The 23,389-nt window shown below is 39.1% G+C and overlaps 1 protein-coding gene across 3 annotated transcripts in view; it reads left to right on the top strand.

The window, feature by feature from the left end:
* cdh24b (cadherin 24, type 2b) overlaps window positions 1-23,389 on the top strand; it is a 222,353-nt gene that overhangs the window by 121,673 nt on the left and 77,291 nt on the right. For all 3 annotated transcript variants that reach the window (XM_077497970.1, XM_077497950.1, XM_077497960.1), the window contains 2 exons: window positions 551-670; window positions 16,697-16,864. In XM_077497970.1, coding sequence (XP_077354096.1) covers window positions 551-670; window positions 16,697-16,864 — 288 coding nt within the window. The remainder of the gene's footprint in view (window positions 1-550; window positions 671-16,696; window positions 16,865-23,389) is intronic.

The following is a 23,389-nucleotide window of genomic DNA, read 5'->3' as shown; positions in this document are numbered from 1 at the left end:
CTCTATATGAATGCAAAACGTCTGAAATGCTTTCTGGATTTTGTTTATTTCTATTTTTTTCTGCTAACGAATTCAAAAAATGCTGCTGCCAAATTGACACTCCGTGAGCCGTAGAAAGAAGATTTAGGGGAGTAAGAGGGGGACCGTGAAAGCGGCAGACGGTCCGACTGAACGAGGGCGCAAAAAGAAATTGGAGACGGAGATGAAGAGAAATGAAGTGAGACAGTGGGAGTCGGAGGGTGGGGGAGGGGGGACGTTAACGCCAGCAGAGTGAGAGGGTGTTTTTGTGTGGGTGTTTAGATAGGTGAATAAAGTATTTGTCACGTTTGTGTCGAAAAAAATAGCAAATGCACGTGTGGAAAAGGTTGTATAGAGGATGTGTGGGTCTAAAGCTGTCTAATACACCAAAATTGGTGCTGTATATTTCCAATTTGGCTCCAGATATGTTTTTATTTGGACTTTTCTCAACCTCAAATCCCTCTGTTTTTCTCCTCTTCATCCTCTCCTCCTACCATCCACTCCTCGTCCTCCTCCTCCTCCCCCCTTGCAGGCACTTCGATAATCCAGGTGACAGCGACAGATGCTGATGACCCGACTTACGGGAACAGTGCCAGACTAGTGTACACACTAGTGCAGGGCCAGCAGTACTTCTCTGTTGATCCCCAGACAGGTGAGTGTGAGTGAGTGTGCTTCCATCTGCGACTCGGACAACACTTGCAAGCCAAAATATGTGGAACCATACTCAGCCCTGAGTTAGCCTTGATGCTGTGTCAGCAGCTGCTAACACTGACTTCATTTCCATACACAAATTAATCGAGTTGCTGCCAAAGTGTGGTCTCGTTACTAATTTATTTATTTATTTTTTACTGTTTTCAGCGCACTTGTTTGCACTGGTTTCAATTTGATTGGCCAAATTACATCCGCCTATAAATGCTAAGTGGTGACGATCGAAATAAAATTTTTGTTTATTACATAACTAATTGTAAAAAAATAAAAACTATGAACAAAGTTCATATAGATGATCATCTGAAAAGCGAATTCATGAACTAATTTAAGATTACAAATTCAATTGTTGTTGACCAACTTAAAAATATAGCTTTTATTGGTAACACACAATTGAATTAAGTTAATCCAAAATGAAAATATGAAGTTTATTGAACTCATAATTAATTAAACTTAATATATTCACTTTGGATTAACTTAAAGGGATACTTCGGATTTGTTTTGACATGAATCTCTATTTCATCCTCACCTCCAGTGTGCGATCATCACTGACTTACCCCTCACAGCGTTCTGTGACACGAGTTCTGGTCCGATGTTGGACGAGAGAAAAATAGTCCAGCAAGCTGGCTGGGGTCACAGAAATAAAGCATTTTTCTTCTAAAAACAAGAAAGTGATACATTTGCATCACAATACTCCTTTTCTGAAAAAAGTCAGACGCCATTACCGCCATGCAGGCACTACTTTTCTGTTTGTTCGTATCACTGCGCGTCGCCCTGTAGACAGCTGATCCACGCGCCTTCCACCTTCGAAAAGACAAACATCTTGCAGATTAGTGCGCGTCTATAAGCTGCATGCGAGGCGCCGTGCAGTGATACGAACGAACAGAAAAGTAGTGCCTGGCGGTAATGGCGTCTGACTTTTTCAGAAAGGAGTTTAGTGTGCAAATGTATCACTCTTTTGAACACAAATTGTTTTTAGAAGAAAAACGCTTTATTTCCGAGACCCCAGCCATCTTGCTGGACTATTTTCCTCTCGTCCAACGCCGGACGAGAACTCGTGTCACAGAACGCTGTCAGGGGTAAGTCAGTTGATCGCACACACTGGAGGTGAGGATGAAATAGAGATTCATGTAAAAAAATCTGAACTATCCCTTTAATTCACAAATATGGCACTTTACTGTACTGTATTTAATTTAATTTGTTTAATTAAATCTCCGGTGTAATAACCTTATTTATTGATTGATTGAATTATTTATTTATTTATTTATTTATTTATTTATTTATTTATTTATTTATTTATCCCTTCCTGTCTGCATGCATCTGTTCTTATTGCTGCTGGAAATGTAAATTTCCAAGAGGAAAACATCCCAAAGGGATCAATAGAGTCAATTCTAAGTCTAAATTTAATAAATTTAATATAGTCACTTTGGATTAATTTAATTAAAGATAATTAATTTTGGTTTAATTTTGAATGAACTAAATTCAAGTTGATATCTTAAGTTTAGGAAGGTAATAATGAAACTGTCATGTTTTGGTTCTGTGGGGTTGGGATTTTGTTTTCTTTCGGTGTTTTTGGGTGCGTTTCATGTGTTCCTCGTTTCTTCCCTTGTCGCATTATATCAAACCATGTCCACCTGAGTGTGTCTTCCCTTCCCAGTGTGTGACCAATCACTGCCCTCAGCCACTTGTGTTTTCCCCCAGGTGTGTCTCCTGAGCTCATTAGTGTTGGGGTATTTAGCCTGTTTGTCCAGTCGGTGTGGGTGCATTGATGGTGTTACGTGGGTCATGCTGGGTGTATTGTCTGTCAAGCTGTAATTCTGTCAAGTCTAGTTTTGTTTTTCTTGCCTAGTTGTTAATAAATCACCCTAAGTTGCCAATTTCCCTTCGTCTGATCTGTCTCCTCAATTTGGGTCCACAGTCTCCTACTTACGTCACAGAAACGTAATATTTACTTTGAATTAACTTAATTCAACCGTGTGTTACCAATTAAAGTGTTTTTTTTTTATTATTTTTTTTATTTTATTTTTAAGTTGGTCAACAGTTCAATTTGTAATCTTAAATGGGTTCAAAATACAAATTACTGTATTGTTTGTTTGTTTGTTTTCTTTCCCTCTTTTCTATTCAATGGTGAAGAGAAATATGGCCACCAGGCTTCCTCTTCTTCAGTTACAGTAAAAATGTTGTAGCGGTCAGCTACTGAGGCTGGAACATGCACAGAAAGCCGGCTCCGATATTTGATCAATGAAAGTGCATACATGCCTGAGGAATTAGGTTTCCAATCGATTAGGCTGGGAGTGTTAATCCAACTTTAAGAGGAAGGCGTTTACAGGCATTTTAAAAGTTTGTTTTCAATTGATTTATTTTATACTGTAGTTGTTTGTGTATATGCATGTAAATGTACAGAGTGTTAAAGCGGTTTGAGGACATTCAAGTCAGAAAGGTTTATCCTGATTGGTTAGGACTTTGAAGTTTGAAGTTTGAAGTTTATTGAACATATGCATATATACACGTATAATTATATAAACACATAAAGTTAAAAGTAAAGAAATAAAATAAAAGAAACATCCAATAAATATCTATGTATATGTTCAAGGGAGTAGGAAGAAGTTGAAAACTTATCCAGTCCTACCCCTTATTCTTCATATCCTATCACTTATTTATAATAAATTACATTTTTAATAAAAGAAAATATAATGCTACTCGTATAAAAAAATAAAATAAATAGAAAAATAAAAATACACAATAGTAACACACACATATACAAATTTCATTACACTCATATTAATACATCAAAGAAAAATAAGTAAATGAATAAATCATTTCTACAATCTTCTTAACTCATATCTGATTTAAATAATAATATTGAACTTTACTTTTAAACATTCTTTTAAATTCAACAAGTGAATTACATCTTTTCAGTTCAGTTCCCAAGTTATTCCACAAATTAACTCCTTTAACGGAGACACACCTTTGCTTAATATTTGTTCTTGTTTTGGGTTTTTTGTATACACTTGTACCCCTTATCTCATAAGGACAGTTTCTAATTTCAAACAACTTTTGAGTACTGTGGCAGAGTAGATTATTGTATACTTTATACATTATTTGTGCTATTTTAAACTCAACCAAGTCATACAATTTCATTGTATTTAATTTAATAAATAGTGGATGTGTTGATTCTGTATATTTTGATCTATTAATAATCCTTATGGCTCTTTTTTGCAATTTAAAAACAGTGTCGGTATTTGTTTTATATGTGTTTCCCCAAATTTCCACACAATAGGTCAAATATGGTAATAATAATGTATTATATAATGTATATAGTGAATTCATGTTCAGGACCTCCTTGGTTTTATAGAGTATCCCTATGATTTTTGACATTTTCCTTTTAACATTTTCTATGTGTGGTTTCCAACATAATTTATCATCAATAACTACTCCAAGGAATTTATTTTCATACACCCTTTCTATTTCAATTAAATTCACCATAATTTTAACTTGATGAGTGATTGGTCTAGTACCGAAAACTATGAACTTGGTTTTATTTAAATTTAATGATAATTTATTCATATCAAACCAATTTTTCATTGTACTTAATTCATACTCCACAGTAGTCAGAACCTGCTTCAAGTTGTCTCCAGAACAGTAGAAAGTTGTATCATCCGCAAACAAGACACTCTTGAGTATTTTCGAGACACAACAGATATCATTCATATACAATATAAATAATTTAGGGCCCAGCACAGACCCCTGAGGAACTCCATGAATAATCTTCAATTGTTTTGAATTTGTATTTTTAAACTGCACATACTGATATCTATCATCCAAATAACTTTTTATCCATTTATATGCTAAGCCTCTTATACCATATTTCACTAATTTATTCATTAATATAGAATGGTCTATGGTGTCAAATGCTTTCTTTAGATCCATAAATATCCCAACAGTAAATTTTTTATTGTCTATGTTGGTAGCTATTTCCTCTACAAGTTCCATGACTGCCATTGAGGTGGTCCGTTTTTCTCTAAAACCGTACTGATATTCACTCAAAATCTTATGTTTCTCAATAAAATTATCCAGTCTATATAAAAATAATTTTTCTAGAATTTTTGAGAACTGTGGCAACAATGATATTGGTCTATAATTACTAAATATATGTCTATCACCACTTTTGTAAATAGGAATTACTTTTGCTATTTTCATTTTTGATGGAAATATACCAGTTTGGAAAGACAAATTACAAATATATGTAAAAGGTTTTACAACATATTCTATAATACTTTTTACCAGTGTCATATCAATATTAAAATAGTCGGTAGACTTTTTATTTTTTAATGTTTTTACAACATTTAATACTTCAATATCATTAACACCATTTAGGAACATAGTGGATGAATTATTTACAACGTACTTATCTATTTCATGTTTATTTCTTGTCTCTGGAATATCATTTGCCAAATTACTACCCACATTAACTAAATATTCATTGAAGTTATTGACTATGTCTGAAATTTTATCAATTACACTGTTTTTATCTTTTATAAAATATTCTGGATAATTTATTTTTTTAGATCTATTTTTAATTACATCATTTAGTATTTTCCATATTTCTTGCATATTGTTTTTATTCTGCTCTAGTAATGCATGGTAATGATCTTTCTTCCTTATACGTATAATATTTAATAATTTATTTTTATAGGTCTTATACTTTGTTTCAGATTCCATAGTTCTTGTTTTAAGAAATCTTTTATATAAAGTATTTTTCTTTTTACATGCATTTTCTATCCCCTTTGTCATCCATACCTTATTTGGACCTTTATACTTCCTTTTAATTTGAACTATTGGACAGTGTTTATTGTATAAAAAGTTAATTGTTGACTGGAATTCACTATATGCAGTGTTAGGATCGTTTTTTCAATAGACCTCAGACCAGTTATGCTTTTCTAGGTCCAGCTTAAAGGCAGCCATGGACCTAGGTGTTGTTAATCTTTTTTCAATTGTGTAAGTTGACGGCTTCATAATTTTTTTTTCAAAATAATCATGAAGAACTGCAAAAACCGGAAGTTGATCACTTATATCATTAATAAGGAGTCCACTTTCTATTTTAAAATCTATTTTATTTATAAATATATTATCTATTAGTGTAGCTGTATCAATTGTTATTCTACTTGGTTTCGTAATGACAGGGAATAAACTGTTACTATACATCATATTTATAAAGTCGGTTGTTTTCTGGTGTCCATTAGGATTTAACAGGTCAATGTTAAAATCACCACACATTATTCGCGTTTTTTTATCATTTGTATAACTAAGAATTTCTGCTAGTTTATCGTTAAATGTGTCAAGACATGACCCAGGTGTCCTATATATACAACTTATAATTACATTTGGTACATTTTTCATGTGTACCTCAATTGTCACACATTCCATTACGTTATCCATGGCAGTTGTCAGATGTTCAACTTTACTACATTTAAAAACCTTATCAACATAAATTGCAACCCCTCCTCCTCTTCTGTTTTCCCTATTCATTGTAAACAGTTCATATCCTTCCATCTCGATATCATTTGTTATCTCATTTTCAAGCCATGTCTCTGATATGGCTATTACATGGAATTTGTTAATTTTACGCAAGCATTCTTTAATTTCTGCAACATTTTTATGTAGACTTCTACTATTAAAATGTATAATTGAGAGTGCATAACAATCATTATCTATATTTACATTTAGTTGTTCATTTGTATAATACTCACAAACGATATCATAATTGTTGCTACCAAAAAATGTATCTGGGTCAAGGGTATTTTCTAAATCAGATATCTTATATTCCGTATAATCAAATATTTTAAGGTTATTTCCCTTTGTGTACAAATTTGCCATTTTGCCATTTTGTAGATCTTAGTCAAGTATACTATACCCAGCATACTATATATTCTTTCAGTTTATTAGTGAGTTGCGTTGGTCATGATGTCTTGATGTGCTTGTTCGAGGGTGAATTATCAGTTTGTCATATCTTATGTAGGCAATCTCTCCTCTCTCTCGTGCTTCTTTCATTTTTGGTATGAGTTCTTTCCGTTTTTTCCTAACAGTGTCAGTAAAGTCCTCGCTAATGTATATTTTTGTACCCTTGAGATTTTTTGCTTTTTGTAGGATTTTTGTTTTGTCTTTGTGTTTTTCAACTGTAACAGCTATTGACCTTGGTCTGTTCTTCCCAATATCAGGTTTGCCTTTGCGATGTACCTGCTCCAATTCTATCGTCTCCTTCATCTGTAGCTTCTCCTTAAACATCTTCATCACTTTCGCTTCGGTTAATTAATTAATTAATTAACATTAATTCCAGAATTCAGAATTCTGCCTTTTTAAGAGAATGCAGAATGAATGGGGATGTAAATAACAATTTTGCCGTGGTTCTCAAATGAGCACAAGAGAGTGGTTTTTGTTGCTAATTTTCCCCCCCAACCTAATGACCTATTGGATGGACTTAAAAAAGGTGCAAGCAAGTGGTGCTCTCACCTTTTATGAAGACAAAATCAAATGTCAAGTATGCACTGTGTTAATTTTGAGGGGCATGCGTGCCACCAGTGCAAGTGAACAAGAGCAACAACTTCTCTTCAGTATTGACAACTTAAAGAGATTGTCACTGTGTTTAGTGACTTTGCCAAGCATTCTAGAAAGTTTTAATAAAATAAATAAATAAATAAATAAGGGCAGCACGGCGCATGAGTGTTCAGCACGTCCGCCTCCCAGTACTGAGGACTCGGGTTCAAGTCCAAGCTCCGGCCTTCCTGGGTGGTGGTAGTAGTAGTAGTAGTAGTAGTGATTGCTTGACCAATTAGATGGCCGTTGCAACCAGTCGTGTGAAGTTGTCTCGATCCTGGGCTCGAAGCAGAAGGTTGGAAAGAGGACTGGTGGCAGCCACCTGTGCTACCCATTTGAGTCTTGGGCGTCCAGGGGGGCGGCGCCAGCAACGAGGAGGAGGGAGAGATGAATCAGTGAGGAGTTATTTTGCCGGTATCGAGTAATCCAGGCGGGCCACGTGACCGAGCAGATGAAGTCGCCGCCTCTTGATAAGGGTGGAGACTGGTATTGGATTATTTACACCAGGGCAGGAAATTCCGGGGTGGAGTTTGCATGTTCTCCCCGTGCCCGTGTGGGTCTTCTCCGGGTACTCCGGTCTCCTCCCACATTCCAAAGACATGCATGGCAGGTTAATTTGCCGCTCCAAATTGTCCCTAGGTGTGCTTATGAGTGTGGATGGTCGTTCCTCTCTGTGTGCCCTGCGATTGGCTGGCAACCAGTCCAGGGTGTCCCCCGCCTACTGCCCAAAGCCAGCTGAGATAGGCTCCAGCACCCCCACGACCATTGTGAGGAACAAGCAGTCAAGAAAATGGATGGATAGATGGATACATAAATAAATAATAGCCTAAATGGAAAGAAATAGAATCAATGCCAGTGCGGTCCTCATGTTATCAACATTCTTATTTCTTGCATGGTGGAGTGAAGAACGGTTAATTATGTTCTGCACACTTTAAAAATATAGTAAAAATCATTATGTATACAAACATTATGTAATGCACAGATACCTTAGATATGTTTTGTGAATGTTAATTAGACAGTGTGTCAATGTGTCAGTGTCGTTTTCTTTTTCTTTTCTTTTTTTTAAATGGTTTTTATTAGGGATGTTTGACAACACTTTTTTTCAGACCAACACCAATACCACTACTCAACTCACGCAGTCAAATAAATTTCCCCCAAAAATCAACAGATGATTTAGCGGGTTTTTTTTTTTTTTTCCCCTGAAGCTGCATGAAATTAATAATAATTAATAATTGTGATTCACTCAAGGGAGTTCTCAACAATATCAATCTGGGACTGCTCCACTGTGATTTGCTCGGGAAAGGCAGGACATTCTGGACAATACTTCGAGCTGATTGCACGATGCGCAGCTTGTGCACGTTGCAATGGCAGGCATGAAAAAGTTGCCTCGGTCTCGTTTTAGGTAAAAAAAAAAAAGCACTCTTCTTTAGATAAAAATGCACAACACACCTCTCGCTGTTCAACATTCAACAAGGAAACGTGAGTAATTCTGCAAGAACAGAATTCATTGCTGCGTCCATGTTAGGTTTTTTGTTTCCCCCGGGGTCAGCGCTTCCTGATTTTGTCACAACTGCATATCCCGCCCCCAAACACAAGACCGCTTTGTGATTGATCCGAATCACTAGTGAAAATCGGTGTATTCTCGGAAGCTTGTGAACTCACAAATACCGTGAGAATTCAGCTTGCAGTGCAAGGTTATGAAATGGCAATTTTCTATTCTTCTAATTTCTAGTTACTGATAGTAAACTAGGCAAACGAGGGTGGTTGATATGATATGGGCCATCGCTGTGTGTATCGATACCTTGAAATAAGGCTAGGTATTGGCCCAATATCTGGTTTTGCTACTTGCCCATCCCTATTTATTTTTTTTAAATAATTTTAATTTCCAAATTACACAAAGGAACATATATTGTTGCTGTCCTGTGAAAAACACTCATGTCCAGTTTTCTTTATTTATTTACATTTTTTGGGATGTCTGCATTCTGTTTCATTCCATAAACGTGAAAATGTAAAAAAGTAAATAAAAAAAGACAAAAACAGGCATAAGTGTTTTTACAGGACAATATACAAGTTAATAAGTTAATAACTTATTAAAACTATCCAATTTACTGCTTTATAAAAAAACATCAACTTCATATTTAACACAACAGTTATCTCAAGGCACTTTACACATTGAAAAGATGAACACTCATACCACACATTCCTTCAGAAATACAATTATAGCAAGCCATATAATAGACATGCAGTATAGTATAGAATACCGCTCTGAAATATGCAAAACTGCCAATACAGCTCTTGAGCGGGCCCTCGCTTGTGTAAAAGATGCACAATAGATGAAAAGACGAATGCACTTGCGTAACAGAAAAGCAAGTTTGCTCAAGATGGTTAAGTGCAAACACATATTGTATATGTAAACAAGTGGATTTAGCCCTGAGTGATGTGCGCACACAAACACACAGCTTGTGGAAGAGTGGGTAAACACTACTAAAGCAACATACAAATCCAGGTGAGCATGCAAACATTCTGTCGGTGGACCACCCTAAAAAATGCCACTTGTCTTTCTTGTAGTGCTGCTCTTGCCACACACACAAATAGACATATTGCCCTCAGTACTTCCCATGTTCATTTGCACATTTGTCACTCATCCATCTTTCCTACTCTTGACCACTTAGCTTTTCGCTCTTGTTCCCCAATCCAAACTTCTCCCAGACACACACAAACATTATAGTTGGTTCTTTCCAGCATGAGTTGGCAGAAATGTATTCTCGCTGTCAGCGGCATGTGTCCACACAACAAAAGTTTGCAGTAGCTCGAAAGTGGCAACCTCTGGATGAAGTTAATCAAAAAGGAGTGTGTCAGCAGCTGTTACACAGGACAGATTACCAAGAGCTCAAAGGACTTGTGTGCCGTGTGTGTTCTCAGTATCCCTCCACTTCATAGAAGTCACTCAAGGACACCTTCGTTTTCTTTTTAATTTGATTAGGATCACGGTTTTCTGGCTATCAATAAGCAGTAAACCTTTGAGTGAAATTGTGGATCAGGGGTGAAGGATTTGAATTCGTGCTAGACGCTTGCTGTATTGATTGAATAACACTCATCGCATTCAAGCCGGCATGAGGATGCGGATGTTAGTAAGAGGCTCTTTATTTTGCTGCTGTTGTTGGTCAATGTCAATCTTTACCAATTGATTGTTGATTTCAGACTACCTATGCAGGCCAAAGAGATCTACAGTTGCTTTTGAGTTTGATTGTTAAGTCCAAGGCGATTCCCGCTCAATGTGCAGTATATGTGGCAATGTTTAGTATTCCAAACATGTCCAGCCTCTTCTCACTGCCCTGTCTCCCTTTTTCAATCACCCACTTCCTCAACGGCTCAATCATTGGCAGACACGTTCAAAATGTATACACTTGTGAAATATGCTGAGAAATGTTGACATTCTTATTTATTCAGAACAGCTCAGTTGTATATGATTGAACGTGATCTGCCGAGTCATCCCGACCACAGCAAAGGCTGCAATGAGGTCATTTACACAGAGGTAATCAATTGTAATGGATCTCTCTGTGCCATCACCATATGAGACCCATAACAATATATTGTGCTCTCCAACTGTCTTTCACAGGTTGACTTTTTTTTAAACAATATAAACTTCACATATCCTCCTATACCAACTATACAACAATACTGTAATTATACAAACAAAACGTTATGTAATGCACAGAAGTAAGAGTTTATATGTGTTATTCTTTTATAATTTAATGAGCTAAAATGTAGCGGACCAAAAAAATGCTCTTTTATTTTTTATTTTTTTTACTTTTATAAAAATGTGTCATCAGCATTGTAAGAGCAGATTGGATGGCCTTCTTAAAAAAAGAGGGAAAAGATGTTTGAGAGGAGCATAAATTGTCACTTGAACTTGACAACACTAAAGTAATTTAATACTGTGTAGATCAGATGTGTCCAAACTTAAGCTGGATCTCATCTCTACATTCAGAACAAAAACAGCAGCAATCTGTCATAAGATGACCCATTTTAAAGCAGTCACTGGGGAAACAGTCATTTGATATTTTCACAATTTGGACCTTGACACAGAGCAGAGTTTTGACTGGAATGTATGTATTAATTGTCATTATTCCCCACAGTTTTATAAATAGGAATGGTGTTGCTTGTTTAATTGTAAACAGTTCATTTGCATATTTAGAAAACCTCTATACAGCATATACAATATTTTTTTAGCAGCACAAATCATTTTTAGTATATATCGTGGGCCATTTAAAAATAGATGGTGGGCTACAAATGACCCCCGGTGTGAAGGACATATTTATGAATTGGTTTGAACAAACATTGACACATGGTTGGTAGGATTAAATTGTAGAATTCCAGCGTTAATTGAAGAGGTTTACCAAAAATATGACATTTATCCGTTGAACAATGCGATCCCTGTGGAATTGTCTGCTTATGCTGTAAGATGTGACTCCAAAAATGTCAGGTACCATCTGAATTTTATTTAGAGTTAATCAGAAGCACCTTAAATGGTGGCATGTGTGTGCTGAATTAGTTATTTCCAAACACAGCCACATGGCCAGTTATAAGAGCTTGTGCATTATTTGAGTTGTTTATTTTTACTCCCCCTCTCGAAAACATTTCATTTGCATTGAATGGATTATAGGTCACATTAATGGTAGAAAAGTTTTGAAATGGTTTGTCTTGGAGTTGTTGTTTATATCACAAGTACCTGGCAATTAAAAAGTACGGTACATGTTGAGGCGGATAGTACTATTCTGAATTTTATTGTGATAAATTAGTCATCCATACCCAACGCGCTCAAGTACACACGCCCGCTTAAACAATCTATGAAGATGGACAAACAATTAATCTGTTAGTCGCTTATTATTTTGTCATGTGCATCCTATTAAATGACTACTTATTAACATTCCAGGAAAGAGCCGTGGGGCATCTGGACCAAACACCACTTAACACATTTTATTAGCATGTGGAGCTGCTGGCGTGTTAAACATAAAACAAGAAGTGTTTTTGTGTTCATTTGGATGCTCAATTTGATTCACTCAATTGGCCCCAAACAACTAAAACACAAATTGTAAATAAATAAATACATAAATAAATAAATAGACCAGACTAATTCTGCATTTGAGGATTGTCAGAATTGTTTTTCCCAGTGCTGACCTGTTCGAGGCGAAAGTAAACAACCAAAATGGAGGATAGTGGTAAATTGCTTATTTTGTTTCTTAAAACTCATTTTGACATCTAGAAAACTTACCTTCTTGTATTTTTTATTTATTTATTTTTTTATCTTATTTCATAAGCATTTCATACAGTTCAATAGTTCACCGCATAATTTCATGCCGGGAAATATCGGCATACTGTCAGGTATGTTGCATTACGTGAAGTTATGTCGAATGTTTATGAATGAAGAAATCGATCTAGTTTTATACTCAAGCAAATTGTGTTTTACAATTTTTCCAAAGGGGTCACCATTATCGAGTGACATCACTTGTAGTCCGTCGGTGAAGTCAGATCCTTTTTTTTTTTTTTTTTCTGACTTTGCAAGTGGAATTTCCGAGTTCAAGGGGACGTTCCCGTACACACTTCCTGCTTTGAACTCGGAAAAGTCCGACTTCCGACCATCCTCGAATGCAGCATTAGACAACAAATACAGCAAATACGGTACTGTAGTTTTACAGAGACCCAACAATTAAACCCTAAAAGCCATATCTCACTGAGCGTTGAAGGTTTGTGGCGTCTTCAGGATGTTTGCAAACAGTTTTAACATGTTCAAAATTTCTTTAGTGAGAAGAAAAACGTTTTGCAACCACTGAAACTGTTGGTAAACGTATTTGTGACCTTGAGCAAGCACTGACGAAAAACCAACATTCACTGTGATCGCAAACACTTGGAAAACTTTGCCACTCAGTGAAATTTGGGCATTTAAAGAGGATTAACTCTGAACAAGAAACACTTAACTTCACCCCAAAACTGAGCCGACCAAAATCCATTCAATAGAGAATCCATCCCAATGGAGAAATGGAACGGGACAAAAGCTGGCGGTAAAATAAAGTGAAGCGAGAGACAGAACTAAATGCGACAGATTTGAACCATTCCTTCTGTATGTCTGTTACTTGCCAATGGACAAGCTATCGATTAAAAAAAAAAAATACAGTTGTTTGTTTACATTCAAACGCAGATGTCACGCTGTTAAAACTTCAGTATCAGCCATCTGATCCCAGTGACCTCATATTGGTCGTTGGAGACATCATCATGTGCAACAAGTGGGAATAGATTTCTGCACCTCCTGTATATTATCTTGTATAATTTAATCATAAAAAACACGTTTTTTTTGTTTATTAATATTATTGTCTTAAGTACAGCACTTTGTGTTTTTTTCCCCGTGCTCTCAAGATGAAGTTGAGTTTGTTTGAACTGGACACAGATTGGGAAGCCATCTACCAATAGTAAACAGAAGTGATGAGCTTCATGTTGAAGATGAAGAGTGGGACAGAATTGATGTTGGGTGCTTGCCTGAAGATTAAAGAAGCTACAGTATCACATTCTGTGTTGTGAATGTGCATGTTGGGAGTTTTCCATTTTCGAAGACTATTTCAGAGGCTGTTGCAGAACATGACTGCAATTACAGTGCAAAGATACTAAAGTTCCTGAAATGACTGTTGAAACATAAAAAGATGAGGAATTACTCGGGGGCTCATATCTTGCTTTAATACATATATGAATGGCCATAGATGAGAGGGGGCAGGAGGGGGGCAGTGGAGTTCAGTGCATCACACTGTCCTCTGGCAGTTGAAAGCAGCAGAACTAAAGTTCAAGGCAAGTCTGACTCAGCCCTTCACTCGAAGATACAAGCCCCCCCCCCCAAAAAAAAAGTAAATTGGGGATAAAGAGAACGGCCCTCCCTTGAAAACTAAAAGTAGAAGACATGTCCACAGGAGATTAGCCAAATTGCTGAAATCACTCCTTGGCTTTCTACTTTTTTAAAGACTTTAGGAACCAAAAGCAGGTCTGGCTTGTGGTGTTCTAATGGTGTAATTAGATGCTATGATCTTTTAAAGATATGATAATGCCTAACCATTAACAGCTGTATAGGTCAGATATTTCAATTATGGATTTTCAGCAAAGCAATGCAGAGGTGCAATAATCGGTTTGATTGTAGAGATCCAGGCAAGTAAAAAAAAAAAAAATGCCCTTTGCTCCTGATCAGTGATAAATTAGAGGATTCTGGTGAAAGAATCCAAGGCAAGGGTCAATTAAAAGCATTTATCTTTAACAGCAGTTCATATGTGTAACGTTTTCAATAAAAAGTTGTGGTGTCTATTAATATTTCAAGCATAAAAACTCACATTGCAGTCAAATTTAATTGTGTAAATATAATTATGATTGGACTGTTTGATTAAAAGCAACTCAGCAGTGAAACGTAAAGAATGGTATTATAAATTAAGAAAGAAATGCTGATAAAGTAAAAAACAAGTTACTGCACCAAAATAATTATTGAAAATATTACTACATTGCATAAATTAGTGAATAAATGATGAGTACCTTTATGTGCACATCTAATGAGGTTTAGGATCTGCATTGCATATTTGACTTTCATGAGGATAACACCAGTCTCCGTTGGCACTATCAAGGGATTCAACAGCAATATGTTCATTATTAAGGTTGTAGTTTACAGTAGTGCAGAACTGCTCTGCAAAATACTGAGTGCAGATTGGAATATTTTAACTGCATGAGGATGGCAACATAACAAACTACTCATAAGAAGAAAAATACAATGAAATACTACAATGATAAACATATTTCTCTGAGGCTGTTGGCACAACCTCACACCTTGTGATGGTTCTGAATCCAACTAACACCCGAACATCGCAAAAAATCACAGTTGGACATTCGGCCCCTTGCCTAATATTTAGTGGGAGGTCGTTCCAAAGCGAAGGGCCGGCAACTGAAAAGACTCGATCACCTCTGAGTCTTCGCTTTGTCTTCGGTAACTCTGGTCTGGTCTGCTGAATTGAGGCACCAGGCGCACGGGAGCAGAGAAGCTCAGAGAGGTAAGATAGGGCACAACTATTTTGACATTTGAAGACAAATAGAAGAATCTTAAGATGAACTCTAAATTTCATGGGCAGCCAGTGAAGCAAGGCCAGAATTGGGGTAATGTGCTCCCTCCTACGAGCACCAGTTAGGAGGCAAGCAGCATTTTGGACCAACTGGACACGCTTAATGGGGGACTGGCTAACTCCAAAATAAAGTGCATTACAGTAATCCATAAGGCATCGATTACAGTTTCTGTACAGCTAAAAAGGAGAGTCGTAATCTTATTCAGCTGCCTCAGAAAAAAAACTGGATTTGACAACAGCACTAGTTTGCTGGTCCAGTTTAAAATCCCTGCTCAGTTTAACAGCCAAGTTTGAGACTTTTCGCTTTAGATAGGCCATCCAGGCTTTGATTGCCAGACAGGACAAAATTGGCCTAAATGAGATAGTGTCCTTTATATTCAGAGTGGTACAGATCTGACTGTCATCCACATAACAGTAAAAAGAAATCCCATGTTTTCTTAAGATGGAATCAAAGGGCAGCAAATACAATAAAAACAGAAGGGGCCCCAAAATTCAGCCTTGTGGAACACCATTGCAGAGTGGGGCAGTGCGGGGCACAGCACCCAAGGCAACCACAGAAAGTTCTGTCAGCCAAATAGAATCTAAACCACTCGAGCACTACCACTAATGCCCACCTGTTGCTGCAAACCAGCCAACAGTAATGAATGCTGCAGTCACATCCAACAACAGAATTAAATTAATTAATGAAATTAATTCTTAATTAAAACTCATAACAGGGCTCACTCTGTGCTATGCACCATTTTAAAACCTAACTGGAAAACTTCCGTGATGTTATGCGTGTCCTAGAAGGCATTTAGCTACATGTGTACCACTTTTCCAGAATTGTGGAAGTGAAAGGCTGCTTGGAAATGGGCCGACAATTTGACAGCACACCTTGATCGAGTCCGCATTTCTTCAGCACCAGGGCATGTTTAAACTGTTGGGGAACTACGCCATAATACTTAACCATGATCATAATTTCACTATTATATCTCTATTTTGGTGTTGTGCAGTGCAGCCTGTGTCTTGCTCTTAAAATCTATAATAGATTTTTCACCTGTTTGAACACTTCTGTGCATTTTAAGTGGCTATAATTTGCGACGTTGCCACATCGATCTGCAAAACCAGCACCCAAGACGCCGCCACTTGTGAATTCTTGTTGTAGAACCTAGCTGCACACTGTGCGAGTGTTCAGTGGAGTTCTGACACATCGCTCAGTGTCAAAACTGACTCGGCTGACTTTTTGAAATATTCTCCAGGTATCCTGCGCACAGCTGTCCCTGACATGGACAGAGAAACCCAAGACCAGTACCTTGTGGTCCTCCAAGCCAAGGACATGGGAGGCCACTTGGGCGGATTATCTGGTACCACCACCGTCACGGTTACCCTCTCTGACGTCAACGACAACCCTCCACGCTTCACTCAGAGTGAGTAACTTTGTCACTCATGTTACCTCACACAGGGAATGAAGATATAAAAATACAGATTTATGATCTCACAGCTCCTCCACAACCTGACATGTATGCTCACAGTATGACTACAAACATTCACCTTGTTAGAGCACTTATCATGTGAGATGTAAAGATTGTTATGTTTGTGTTACACTTCAGTTTTTGTTGTTTCCAAAAAACACAAACTCAGCCACACAAACAATTTGCTTGTTTTCACTCGTGGTCAAAAAGGTTTTTCAACCTTCTTGACCTGCAGGTCCTGTCAGGAGTTTCATGACAGCAGTCAGGCAGAGGAGTCGACTGCAGGGCAGTGCGATGCTTCATCAAACATTCAGTCAGGGATTCCACTCTTCTATGGAATAAAACATTAGCTATCACCAGCACTTTTTTTTTAAGTACATTTTAAAAAGCTTCCTTAAGAAGGGTTTGATAGAAGTGTCTGTATTCCAACTGTTTAAATGATTACGTTTTTCTTAATGTATGATGTAAATATGATCATGTCTGTAACTCATTGATTCAGTTAGCGTGCAAAACAATTGCAATCATTTAAACCTTTGGATTATTGGATATGATTGACCTAGTTGGAATAGACTGTTCGGCTTCTGATAATACCCAGAAGGAGGCTGATATTGTGGTTAGTGAATTCTCTTTAAAGTTTTGCACTGGCACAGGCTAGTAACTACATTTCTGAAATGAGTTTATTTAAAGTCGCAAACCTAAATATTTCTGTCTTGGTTGATTTCAAGTCCACTGGAAGTAGCCGACTATATCCAAAATTGAGGATGGGGCTGGAGGGGCATGAAAAAACAAACAAACAAAAAAAACAACAACAGTATATTTATCTATTATTAAAATCTGCCAATCATTTGAACATTGAACTGCATCATTCAATTAGAAATCAATTTTCAACTCATTACGAATTAGTAATAATAAATACAATAAAAAAGAATTATGATTAAGAAGCATATAATGATTCCAGTCAAATTTATTTCATTGCATATTGCAGCTCCTTTAATTTTTGCAGCAAAAAATGTATTTAAAATACCATCTGTCATTCTCGAGGCCATTTGATGAAATACGCTGTTTGCAGGGGATTGGGACCTGCAAAATAGTGAAAATCCGCATTTCGTTGAATTCCCAGAAAATCTTGAAAATATGGGGATAAAACGCCAATAAGTGTCAAACACTATGACTGCTTTAAGCAGAATAGCAAGAATAATTTCCCATATCATATTTTGAATGTTATACAATCTCTTGAATGCAAAAACGTGGCTTTGAGCCAAAAACTGAAAGCAATTGGAAAGGGACTGAAAACCTACCAAAACACACCAAAATCATTTTATAGGCAATAATGTAACGTATGTTTAGTACTAATCCAAAATGATATCAACCATCAGACCAATTTCAAAGTTCAATCTGGCAATATAAATCTGAATCTGACTCACAACAATATGCCAAGTCATACACTATTGTAGCTCTCATCTTGCTTACCTTCTTCATGCAGAGTACAAAAAGTCTGATGTCGCTTAATGAATTCAAATGAGCACCGCATGACTAACAAGGAGAACATATTACGTTAAATATTTAAAATTGCATGGACATCCGCAGCATCATGTCGCGGTGCATGTTGAGTCAAGAGGAGGCTTGGCAAAGGCTGACAACTCGGCGGCTTGTCTCTAGCGCAGCCGACTCCTGGCTTTAGTGCCAAAATTGGACTAATGATGTCCTGCGGTGGGCCGAGTGCTTGTCAAATTGAACCGCCTTCAAAGATGGGGTTTTTGGACTGCAAAAGTTTCTTGGAAGAAATCCGGGCTTACTCTGATCACTCGTGGATGAGACCTCAAGGTGCCAAAAACAGCAAAGAAAAAAATAACGAAGAAAGAAATACCACGGTGACTAACTCCATGTCTTTGCTTTCATTGCATTCTGCTCAAACTGTGTTCAATAGATTTTTTTTTTTTCATCTTTGTGAATTTGTTTTCTTCTGCCTTTATAGTTTAATGTTCCTTTTTTGGGGCTTCTTCTTTGTGTGTATGTGCATGTGCATGTCCATTGGTCTCTTGTGCTTCCTGACATGCCATCAAAGCCCACCATCTCTGTTTCATTCACACACTGAGGCTATATTAAAACACAAAAAAAACAAAAAAAACAGACACCGTCACATCTAGCTAGCTCTCATGTCCCCGAAGGTCAACATCGCTGATTCCTTGTGACATTTACACGAAGGAGAGGATTGCAAACCAGGTATCAGCTGTTTATGACGGCCTTAACAGGATGAAAAAGCAAGTCCTGCTTTGTGGGCTTTTTTACAACACCCTAAAACCTCTCCCTCATTCAAAGCGTGATTCCAGGAACTAAGTGGGTTTGTTGTGTGAACAGTTTTGGAAATTATCAAGGGATTTCATATGCCCTAGAGGAGGTAGAGTAGCAGCAGAAGAAAAGTAGGCTACCGTAGATTGTTTTCGGTTAAATGGTAAGGGGAAACTGTGGGATATTTTCAGAAGCTTCCTTTGGGTCTCATTATCAAATGCCATTCTCTATGTTGCAAATGTGTTTGGACAGCCAAATACTTTTGATGTAGAAGGCCTGAGTTTCTTTCTGTGTGGCTTTCAAATGACTTGGGAAAAAAATACAACTTTAATTTGAGCTTCATCCATATCAAATGAGCTTATAAAAGCTAAAAGCCCCTTTTGAACAGGTTATCTGTGACAAATATTCTGCAAAACAAAGGGAGTTTTTTAGTTTATTATTCAAAATTATTCCAAGACAAAAGATTATTTGATGCCCGAATCCCAGAAATATCACTGGCTTCTTGTTATTTTCCACTTGCTGTATTTTCCACTATTGGCCAACTGACATCATCTCCCTGAAATGTGCTAACAAGTAAGATGGATGTAACAATTTCTCAAAAGGGGAGTTTGTATTACTGTCTCATTCCACATCAGCTCACTGCCTGATTAGGTTCTTAATTATGGGAAAGCGGTGTTGTGGACGACACGGTTGGATAATTGTCAGAATGTAAGCAAGCGTGTTGGGCCTCAAATCACATTTCAGGCTATCATCGCCTTGTTACAAAGCTTCGGCATTGATGAGATCTTGTGTGGCTGCTTGCATTCCGCAGGGAAATTAGAATGATGGGACGTTCATGGTGTCGTCTTGCTTTGTAGCGAGGCGACTGTGTTGATGGGCAAAGTTGCAATCTAATAACCAAGTCATTTATTCAGACATATTTTCCCATGTTTACAATGTCTGAATAATTTATGGCAGCATCGACTGTGTTGCTTAATTCCCTACAGGATGAAGTGAAAGATACTTGTAGCATTGTGTCTAAGAATAAGGGGCTCACTTAATTCAATATAGATGACCTTTTATTATCTTGCAACTCTAAAAGTGAGTTATTTAAAATAATCAGTCTTTGTAGTAAGTAACTAAGTGGTATTAATATAAAATTTTTTCTTACTTTACATGTTCAGTATTGCTGATTATGTCTTATCATATAGCAAAAGAAGACAGCTCATTTGATCTTATTTTCTTTAGCAATTTCTAGAGGGAACTGTAAACAAGACAGCTTCAATGCAATCAAATAAAAACAATGGGGCAAGCAGATCTTTCTCATCTAAAAATGTAAAAACAAATATGACCTAGTTCTTCCTCGTGCATGGGAAAAATCCTAATATTTCCCTTTTGAGAGAAAAAAGGGCTGTATTGTCTACTGAAGCACAAACATTAGGCTAAACGGTTTGCTTTCTGACAAACTGCTTGTTAGGATGGGGGGTGCAGGGAGGACCCAAATGCAGGTACGACGAGACAAGAATGGCAGGTGCAAGTATCTTTAATGAACAGAGGTGAGTGGAAACGGCAAGCGGGCCAACTTGATCTGGAGAGTGTCCGCAGGGTGGAGGATGACTAGGAGCAGAGAAACAGGTGGTGAGCGGGTGAACCGGCCGGTAGGCAAGCAGGCAGGCAGGCGAGCAGGCAGGCAGGATGGCAGGCAGGATGGCAGGCAGGATGGCAGACAGGATGGCAGACAGGATGGCAGGTGAGCAAGCAAGGCGGGAGCCGGTAGATGACCTGGACAGGAGGAACACCAATAGTTAAGGAGCGAGCCAAAGCAAGTGAGTAAGCAAACTGGACACAACTGACTGGTGTACTACTCAAGACGTTCTGGCGCTGAGCTGTGGTCCGGGGCTGGCAATGTGATTCTCCACACCTGGCTGCTGCTCCAGCTGCTTCCCATCCGCCTAATTAACTGCCTTGTCTCTCTCACACACCCACACACACACGCAGGAAGGAGGGGAACGGGGCTCATGAAGCCGTAACCCTGACAGTACCCCCCCCATTACGGGCGCCACCCGGCGCACGCCGATGGTTAAAGTCCACGATGAGGGACTTGTCCAGGATCCAACTACCCGGAACCCAGCTCCTTTCCTCTGGGCCGTAACCAGCCCAATCCACCAGGTATTGGTAGCCACGCCCCCGGCGACGGACGTCCAGCAGGCGGCGGACCTTGTAAGCAGGGCCGCCATCCACAACCTGCGGGGGCGGGGGGGGTGGGACACTGCGGGGCTAATGGACTAGAGACAAACGGTTTAACATGTGATACGTGGAACGTCGGATGAATACGGAGAGAGGTAGGCAACTTGAGTCGCACTGCACAAGGGTTGATTATTTTCTCGATTTCATATGGACCTATGAATCGAGGCGCCAATTTTCGAGAACTAACCTTCAAAGGGAGGTCTTTGGCATCCAGCCAAACCTTCTGGCCCACGGTGTAGGAGGGCGCCGGCAAGCGGCGACGGTTAGCTTGTGCCTCCGAACGAACTGTGGACTGGAGGAGAGAAGCACGGGCTCGTTTCCAGACCCTGGCACAGCGGCTCAAGTGGGCTTGAACGGAAGGGACTGCCAGGTCCTTCTCCTGGGCAGGAAACAGGGGAGGTTGATAGCCTAAGGAGCAGCGGAAAGGAGACATACCTAGGGAGGCGTTAGGCAGGGCATTGTGGGCGTATTCAACCCAGGGGAGAAAGGTGCTCTAGGCGGACGGGTTGTGGTGAGACATGCATCTGAGGGAGGTCTCCAGTTGCTGGTTTGCCCGTTCAGACTGACCATTGGTTTGGGGGTGGTACCCAGATGAGAGGCTCACTGAAATGCCCAGGGCTGAACAAAATGATTTCCAGACAAGTGATGTAAACTGAGGACCCCTGTCAGAGACTATGTTATGTGGTATGCCGTGGAGACGAAAAACATGTTGAGCTAACAGTTCTGCAGTTTCTGTGGCTGAGGGGAGCTTGACCAGAGGGACAAAGTGTGCGGCCTTGGAGAATCTGTCAATGATAGTAAGAATTACAGTATACCCATGAGATGGGGGGAGACCGGAGACGAAATCAAGGGCAATATGGGACCAAGGACGACTGGGGACCGGCAATGGACGGAGGTACCCAGCACTGGGTCTGGTGGAGTTCTTGTTGCGGGCACATACGGGACAGGCTGCGATGTACTCCCGTGTGTCAGCCCCCATGGTGCGCCACCAGAATCTCTGATGAAGAACTGACAGGGTTCTCCTCACTCCCGGGTGGCATGTGAGGCGAGAGGCATGAGCCCATTTGAGAACCTGCGGGCGGACATTATCAGGGACAAACAGAGTTCTCGGGGACCCACCTCGAGGATCTGGTTGCTCTTTCTGCGCGTTCTTGACTAGGGTCTCTATAGTCAGTTCGACTGATCCCACGAAACAGGTGGGCGGGAGGATAGATTCTTGATCCTCCTTGGGCTCTGTGGTAGTAAACTGGCGGGATAAGGCATCTGGTTTGGTGTTCCTGGAACCTGGGACATAGGATAAGGTGAAATTAAAGCGGGAAAAGAAGAGGGACCATCTGGCCTGTCTGGGGTTCAGTCGTTTGGCAGCCTTAAGATACTCTAAATTCTTGTTGTCCGTCCATACCACAAAAGGTACTTCTGCTCCTTCTAGGAGATGCCGCCACTCCTCCAAGGCGAGTTTGACGGCCAGGAGCTCTCGGTCCCCAATACTGTAGTTGCGCTCTGTCGGGGATAACTTGCGGGAAAAGAAGGCACACGGATGTATCTTACCATCCTCTGCATGGCGCTGGGACAGTACGGCTCCAACACCTGTCTCGGACGCGTCAACCTCTACGATGAACTGGTGTGAGGGATCAGGATGGACGAGGACAGGAGCTGCCGTAAACCGGTGTTTGAGGTTGGCAAAGGCGGAATCTGCCTCTTGAGACCAGCGGAAAGGAATTGAAGTGGAGGTAAGAGCTGTGAGGGGGGCCGCAACATGACTATAATTCCTAATGAATCTTCTGTAGAAATTCGCAAAGCCTAGGAAACGTTGAAGCTGCTTGCGATTAGTTGGTTGTGGCCATTCTGAGACTGCCGTTAACTTGGCTGGGTCCATACACAGTTCTCCCTTAGAGATTACGTACCCCAGAAAGGTGGTCTTGGAGACATGGAACTCACATTTTTCTGCTTTGACGTAAAGTCTGT

This window comes from Festucalex cinctus, chromosome 1, assembly GCF_051991245.1.
Source record: "Festucalex cinctus isolate MCC-2025b chromosome 1, RoL_Fcin_1.0, whole genome shotgun sequence".
NCBI classification, from domain to species: domain Eukaryota; kingdom Metazoa; phylum Chordata; class Actinopteri; order Syngnathiformes; family Syngnathidae; genus Festucalex; species Festucalex cinctus.
This window is presented reverse-complemented; position numbering and strand designations above follow the sequence as displayed.